Source organism: Nannospalax galili, unplaced genomic scaffold (assembly GCF_000622305.1).
Source record: "Nannospalax galili isolate Female #2095 unplaced genomic scaffold, S.galili_v1.0 scaffold1153, whole genome shotgun sequence".
Lineage (NCBI taxonomy): Eukaryota > Metazoa > Chordata > Mammalia > Rodentia > Spalacidae > Nannospalax > Nannospalax galili.
In genome coordinates this window covers 85,869-94,594 of record NW_008333036.1, presented here as the reverse complement: position 1 = coordinate 94,594, position 8,726 = coordinate 85,869, and the positions used below count along the sequence as shown (strand labels likewise).

The following is an 8,726-nucleotide window of genomic DNA, read 5'->3' as shown; positions in this document are numbered from 1 at the left end:
AGGAAAAATAATGCCAAAGTAAGATAAAACCCCAGAATGGTAAAGATCAAATTTTTCAACTAAAAGCCTGGCATCCGGTGCTGATAATGCCATCATCAACGTTACAGTGGACTTAATGCCACTCTTTCCTTCCAGCTTTGGAGTACTGTGACCTTTTTAGCCATCTCTGATCAGTGCCTGCAGGTTTACTTAAAAAAAAAAAAAATCTAGGGATTTCTATCAAAACTTGGGCTTCACCATGACAACACCATGTGCTGTCGCCTATTGTGATCAATGCAGGGACTCTGACCTGCTACACACTGCCTAGTCTCTGCTGATTTCTGGAATCAGTAAGAGCTTCTACAGCCCCATAATTCTTACATTTTTGCATGTTGCAAAATCATCACCATATGAACTATGCTAAGTTTTACAGTCAGTCTGAGATGTAGTCTGGCTACTTTGGAACATAGTTGCTGTGACCCTGGGTATCTCTGCCACTACATGTGGAAAAAGCTCCTCTAAGAGGCCATTTTAGAGTAACATAACCCTATGGTGGCATCTCAGTTCAGGTTCTCTCCGTTGAAATGAATTAACACTTCTACAAACCAGAGTCTTCAAAGTGTTGGGTTTTAACTACAGACTACTTTTTGTGTTGTTCCAGGGCAAGCTTCAAGATGTATCCTTAATTGTGCTAATCTTTTTAACAATTACATTTGGCTTGTTGGCAATGTCTTTGTCTACTCTGTCTAAAACGTTAACCATTTCCCATTCCTTTTCTCACCAAACTGCTCATTTTCCTTGTCTTCCTGCTTTGAATTCTCATTATAAAACTCAAAATCAGTAATAACTGAGCCATACCTAAATTTTTCACTGCCTTGAAATTTCTTCCATCAAACAAATTAGTCCATTAATTCTCAATTCAGCATCACACAAATATCAGGACATAGGCCAAAAGATTGCTGGTTAGTTATTATAATGCAATATGAAAGGCCTGTATCCAATTACTGAAAAAAATCCCTCTTCATCTCTGAAATCTTGTGAGCACAGCATCAAAGGTCCTTTTTCACAACATTATAATGTATGCACTCCCACCAGAATGGCCTACTAAGCTCTACTTAAAACACTTCAAGGCTCCAAAGACCATGGTCCAAACTCTTCTACATTCCACCCACAAACCAGTCCCAAATACCCACAAACCACATGGTGAGATAGAGCAACAATCCACTTTCTAAACCCAATTTTTGGTGTTAACTACTTTTTTCATGACTATAACTAAATATATGGCCAAATTTTTGAAAAATCACTTAGCTATGGAAAGATTTGAGTTATGGTTTTAGAGGATAAATCTATCATGGTTTGAAAAGTATGGAGGAGCTCATGACAGAAGGAACATGTATGTGGTTTGTACTCAGATCTCAGTGAACCAGGAAACAAAGAAAGACAAGTGTTGATGCTTCATTGATTTTCTCCTTTTTATTCAGTTTTCAGTCTCAGACACTGGTATGGTACTACTTGTATTCTTGTTTGGTCTGTTCTCGGTTAAACTGCTCTAGAAATGTCTTCAAAGGCATACCTAGAGTTATGTCTCTTAGATGATACCAAATCTAGTCAAGGTGACAGGAAGATTAGACATTACATGTATAATGAACATATTTTTAAATACTTCCAAATAAATAGGTGTATCTGATTACATCTTTCTGATAACATTAGCAAAATTTCTAGGTCCAAATGTATTTTTAAGGCTTAATCATGTACTGTTAAAGTGTTATATATAATGTTTGGAGTAATGTAAACTTTTATCACAATAAGGAATTAGAACACTAGCCAGCTGAATATTTACAAACAAATATAATTAATTTGAATATTTGAAAACCTGAAAGACAAATTACATTGTTATAGACACAGTGAAAGTTTATATTACTTTTCTTTATGAATCATTACATATTTAGAAAATACAAACCATGCATTTGAGATTAAAAGTAAAATAATATAAACAGTTTTGAGCCCATCTATGAGTGCGTCTACTCTGACATACCCTATCACTTTACTGTCCCCAATCCATAAAGAATTTCTCCTCTGCATTCTTTATTATATTTCTTTTCCTTGTATGAAAAATAATTTAGTGAATAACAATCAATCCATAAGTAATATAGTTTAATTTTTCTCATTTTAAAGTATTCGTTTCCTTCTGTGTAAATACTTCTGCTTTGAGGTTATAATAAAATGTTTTTAACCTGTGTTCTGCTGTTGCACTGTAGCCTTCTGGGTTTTCCTCTTTTTAACAGTCTATCATGAGATTTTATCACAATTAACAGTTCTCTTTTGGTATACATTTTCACCCTCCAGTATTAACCATTTCTATGTCAGACAAGACATTTGCTTTCACATTTTTCTAGTTTTAAAGCAACCCAGATGAAACAGACATTGGAACAGTAAACTTCAATTTTTATGAAACTATTTGGCACATAGGGCTAAAATCAGGTATGGACAATGCTCCATTAGTGAAGTGATATATTACTTATGAAACTTTCTCTGGAATACATGTAGGGTCTTTTTCTATGACATTTAACTCAAAGATCCTGCTTTCTTCTCTAAAGATAAGCTTAATGTAGTGTGTCTTCTTCAAGAACTTTCATACACACATACACACACAAGTGTGTTTACATGTGTAAATGCATGCGGTTCTATCTTTAACTCTTACAGATGTTGCAGGTAATTAATCAAGATAAAAGCAAGAAGCCATCACACTCAAAATGAATAAAAAAGAAAATCAACTTGGGGAATTACATACAATAGTTTGGTTATGTTATGCAAAATGATTATTAAAGGAATCTAAGATTAGCAAGAACAGTGAGATCTTGTTATTCCTAAACCTCCAGGGCTGTGAATGAAATTTTTTTATTAATTATGGATGAAAATTATAACTTCCAAACAAGGAAAGCCAATCAGAGCTATATAAAAAAAAGAGCAACTCAACTGCTTCTGTAGTTCATTATAGACTCTTCCTGAATGTTCTTGGAGAGCAACACAACACCATGAGATATGACACACCAAGTAACATTGTGACTGCAACTTTGAGACTATACCACTAATACAGCAGGTCACTTGCTTTTAAGTGATGAGACATGTGGGTACACTACTGAGGTCTATGCTATGAACACATTATTGCTTTTCATTTGCTGTAATAAATCCTGAACCGGAAACAATGTTGTATAAGAAACATAGATTGAAAAGGCATTATAGAAATCCACAAATGAACAGAAATGAGATCACTATCACTCAAGTTTCAGTCATACAGGTAGCACTGCTCAAATGACACACAAGTAATTTCTTAATGAAATTAGACTTTATTGAAAGATGAGTGTCAGCAAGCAATGCAGATAAACCTGCTACCAATGAACCTTGTTCTGGAACTGAAGTCAGTGGAGCCAGGATTATGGAAGGGAAAATGGACATGAAGCAGACGGAAAGCATAAGCTCACACTGTCTGCTTCAGTGCTTCTGCTGTCCACAATGCTACTGACTGATAACCTGGTGACTTCTATTACAATGACTATACTTGCAACTGGCTCCACACCTGGGGAAATCAATGGTGCTTTGGTACCAACGCTTCACCAAACAATGGGAGAAAGGTGAGAATTGCGTTGCTTCCACCTTTCAAATAGCGGAAAAAAAAAAAAAAAAAAAAAAAAACCTTATGGAGTAATTTGGAAACATATAAAGTAAAACTGAAGTGAAGTGGAGGAAATGAGAAGAAAAGGTGAATGTAAATTGCATGACTTTGAATAATAAGCTCTTCATCAAGTAGAAAAATCATCATATTTCCTAAGTGCCTTCTTGTTGTTCCAAACATGTCTCACAAAGCTTCTACCAAAATACATGCATACATTAGACTCCTGTGTGTGCTCCCAAAATCCTAACCTCCTTCCAAAGCCTCAAAATGCCCAAAAGGAGAGAGAGAATATGTAAAAGGTGAAAACATGGAATAAATGACCCTATTCAATAGAACATGGAAATTCTTGCTCATAAAAATTCCTACTAAAAAGAGAAGGAAAGTTTGACATGCGGAGAATTTCTGAATGCAACCCTTCTTCTTCTGCATGTCTAAAACCTTACTTCATACAAATATTCCCTAGGAATTGAGACTCGTGATTATTATAATTGTTGCTATATAGTGTATGTGACTTCTCTATTTTCATAAGAAATCGTTCCTCCCTCCTAAATAAAGGACAAAATAGCATACATGTGGGTGTAGATAGGCGTACCAAAATAGTCAAGGAAAGGTTTTTTCCTGAGGTTGGTGAACAATGAAGTTCTATACTCAATTAAGACTGTTGACAATGTAGTTTTAGAAGATTGGTCTATAGCCCAGTAGCTGTCTGAATACTCTCCTTAGTGCATTCTTCATTTCCTGGTTCCTGAGTGTGTAGATCACAGGGTTCAGAAAAGGAGTAACAACTGCATCAAAAATAGCCAGAAACTTATCCAGGTGTGTGGAGGAAGAAGGCCATGTATAAAAGAATATTACAGGACCAAAGAATAAGAGCACCACAGTGATATGAGCTGAAAGTGTGGACAGAGCTTTGGAGGACCCACCTGAAGAATGTTTCTGAACAGTGACTATGATGACAATATAGGAAATGATAAGTATGAAGAAGGAGGCCACAGACATGAATCCACTGTTGACTGAGACCAGGAATTCCAATGTGTATGTGTCTATGCAGGCAAGTTTGATGAGCTGAGGAAGATCACAGTAGAAGTTTTCTAGCATATTTCGTCCACAGAAAGGTAAGTTTACTACAAAAGCTAGTTGAATTAGGGAATGCATGAGGCCAACCACCCAGGCAGCTACTAAGAAGGAGATGCACATTCTTGAGTTCATAATGGTCAGATAGTGCAGAGGCTTACATATGGCCACATATCTGTCAAAGGCCATGGCTACGAGCAGCACCATCTCCACACCACCGATGGAATGGATGAAGAAGATTTGAGTGATGCAACCTCTAAAGGAGATGACTTTGTGCTTTCTGAACAGATCATAAATCATCTTGGGAGATGTCGCTGAAGAAATACTTATATCAATGAAAGATAGGTTTGCCAACAGAAAATACATGGGAGAGTGGAGGTGGGAATCAGAAGCCACCGTGAACACAATGAAAGAGTTTCCTGCCATGCTTGCCACATAAAACATGGAGAAGAACACAAAGAGCAGTAGTTGGATATGCCAAGAGTTGGCGAGTCCCAGGAACACAAACTCTGATACCACAGAGTGATTTGCTCCTTCCATTGGCTTTATTGGTAATCCTACCTGAATGAGAACAAAGGAAAAAACTATAAATTATAACTTTGTTATTATAGTAATAGGGGGGCACAAAATTATAAAAGTTTATTCACATTTTTACTAAAACTAATATAAAATCTAATACATATGTAAACAAATAAACATCACTAATCATCAAAGATGTATAAATTTAAATCATGCTGTAACATCATTTCATACTTCTTGAAAGAGCTATTACAAAAGAGTCAAAAATAAGCTTGGGGTAGATATAAATAGGAAATCCTCATACATTGCTGGTTAGAATATAAATTAGTATGCCCATTAAAGACAACAATAAAATGATTAATCCAAAAGTTATAAACAGATGTTGGCCAAAAGATACAAACAGTGAGATAGGACTTTTAGTACCTGGGGATGAATTTTGCTGCATAGTGGCTATTCATAACACAGTGTGCTTCATGCTAGAAAATCACTAAGTGTAGATTTTCAAATGTGTTCACAACAAATATGTATATGAAGTGATGCATATGTTCATTAGTCTGATTCAATGATTTTATGATATAAACATATATTGAAATGTCACTATATATGTAATATAATATAAAGTATTAATTCACTATAACTTCCTAAGACTTGAGGAAGAAAATATAATTTACCCAAAGATTTTTGAAATGATGACCACACAAAGGTGGTTGTCATTTCATGCCGTTGTGTTTTGTGAAACATTTTTTAATTTAATATTACACTTCTTTCCCTGGACTGGTTACAGTGATGTTTCTTATGAGATAGAAGATGGGTCAACTTGGAAAACAGGAACTAAAACGCAGGTTCTTTTGATTTTCTATTTCAAGGCCAATCTATAGTCTGGTTCAGTTACACAGAACTATCCACCTTTGTCAACTGTTTCATATACTTCCACAACTGCAAATCTTCCTCTAATAAAGAGCCTTTCCTCCCAGAATCCCCAATTCTGCAAAATATTTAACTTTCAAATTCTATTAACTATTCACCTAAACTAAGAAGTTAGCTTTACGTTGTTGATATTAATTGTACTATCCTTACGATTTTGTAAAATATTCACAAGGCTAACTCATCAAATATAGTTACTTTTGCTAAAGATGGGGACTTGGCTTAACTCATATTTGCATGATCTGAAAGAATGAAAGAGTGGTCCACAGCCTTGGCACAGATAACAGAGTGTGTAGATTCCAGTGTGAGCCTATGGGAGGATGCTGGTGGGGAGGGGGTTATGAAGATGATGAATAAGGTTGACTGAAATGTTCTGTATGAAATGCACAGGAATTCAATAGAAAATTTTTTAACATATACGTGGTACAAACAAAATTTTTTTAAAAAGAGTGGCCCACCGAGATGTGTAGATCTCAGACCTGTCGTTTATCACTTTGCATCATATTAGACAGAAAAATGGAAAGTTTTTAGAATCTTAATGATATAATTAACTCAAATGTGTGACTTCATATTCTTTTTTTTTTTTTTTCGTCTTTTTGAGACAGGGTCTCCCTGTAGCCCCAGCTGTCCTGGAACTCACTATGTAGATCAGGCTAGCTTTGAACTCACAGAGATCCACCTGCCTCTGCCTCCGGAGTGCTGGAATTAAAGGCATGCACCACCACACCCGTATTCTAACAAATTCACAGAACAATGTCACAGAACACAGAACAATTCACAAAAACAATATCAAAGAATATAGAAATGGATAAAGTTGAAAACACTAAAGATTTAAGCTACTAGATACAGACTCAAGTTCAAATTTCATTTAAAAGAAAATGTCCTATGGAGGTTTCTAAATGCAAATGCAATAGTATGGTATTTATGCGTCAAAAGACATAACCTACATGGTAAACTCATGAAGGGTTGTGTTTTATATGTTCTTCTCTAATAATATTAACTGCACTTCAAAATATTTCCTTAAACACACTGATTGATGTTCAACTACTGAGATACAAATGATGCAAAATACCAGTCCTAAGTCGTTATGTTCTGATTAATCTTTTTTTTCTCTGCTTACATAGAATTGAGCAATCTTTTAAAATATATTCCCAGACATTTAATCAGTATAGATAAAGGATATATTTGATAATGAGTTTCTAAATACATAGTCAATTTAAATGACCATATATACATTGCCAAGATTTAAACAAAGTGCATATATAAAAAATCTGCCTCAGTTTCCTACTCAATATAGAAATATTGCAAATTCGTAATCTATCTCTGCTCAAGCATTTTGTATTTTTACCTTAAAAATTGTCATGAGCCTTTTGTATATACAAGCAAAATCAAGACCTCTCTGACAAATCAACAGCATCTCTACTTTTACTTATTATTATGGTAAACATAAATAATTCTACTTAGTTTAAAATGAATACTTAGTTATATAAATGAAATAAAGTGGCCTCATAGCTTTTTTGATTTTTAAGATTCAAAAAATTTCAGCCCTTTTAGCAATACCTTTTGTGTTACTCTCTTTTTCATGTTTCTTATCATTCCTAGAAAAAAAAATCCATTTTTGACAAAACTCTTTAAACCCTCATCATCCTACATATAATTTAGAAATAAAGTTAATGTATACAATAATTATAAGCCAAACTACAGAAGAAAACTAGAAAAAATAAATTTAGCTCCTGGAAGTCTTAGCTATTATTCTATTTTGAAATTGTCACCATCACCATTTGAAATGAAATTACATTGGAAAAAATTCTTACAGTGCTGGGTCTTTTTATTTCCATGTCAACTTTTACTTCTACTCAGATGTCTATGATGTTATCTGACAAACTTGGCCAGTTCCTAGTAAATTTACTTCTATTTTATAAGACAACCAGATTATGCCCATCTCTTTTGAAAGTCAATGAACATAAAAATATAACCTGTGAGATTTTCATTTTTACATGTCATCATATTTTTCCCAGTTATTAAGTGTAGCATAAGATTGTTTATGCAATCATCAGAGGGAAAAATAATTATATTATGATGAATCCAAAATATTATAGTCAAATTATTCCTATTTGCAGATGATATGATATTGTGCATGTGAGATCTCCAAAATTCCACAAGAACTAATCAACACATTCAGACAAGTGGCAGGTTCCAAATCAACTTACAAAAATCTGTAGCTTTGCTGTATACCAAAATCCAGTGTGCTGAGAAAGAAGTCATGGAAATAAACACTCTCATTCACAATAGCCTCCATAAAAACAAAATATCTTGGAATAAGCCTAACCAAGGATGTGAAAAGTCTCTATAATGAAAAGGTCTTTGGCAAAATCCAGCAAGTCTTCATGGCAGAAGTCCTAGAGTGTGTAGGACTGGAGAGACCATGATTCAACACAATAAAATCTTGTTCTAGTTTGACTTTAATTGTTGTGTCAAAACACTCTGACCAAAACCAACTTGAGGAGGAAAGTATTTATTTGCCTTACTTCTCCTTGGTCACAGTTCATCACTGAGG

General features: G+C 34.5%; 1 protein-coding gene across 1 annotated transcript; it reads right to left on the bottom strand.

The window, feature by feature from the left end:
- Positions 1–4,327: 4,327 nt before the first annotated feature.
- LOC103729771 (olfactory receptor 4F21-like) lies at positions 4,328–5,266 on the bottom strand. The gene has a single exon (XM_008827851.1). It carries the CDS (start codon positions 5,264–5,266, stop codon positions 4,328–4,330), a length of 939 nt encoding a protein of 312 aa, XP_008826073.1.
- Positions 5,267–8,726: the final 3,460 nt, after the last annotated feature.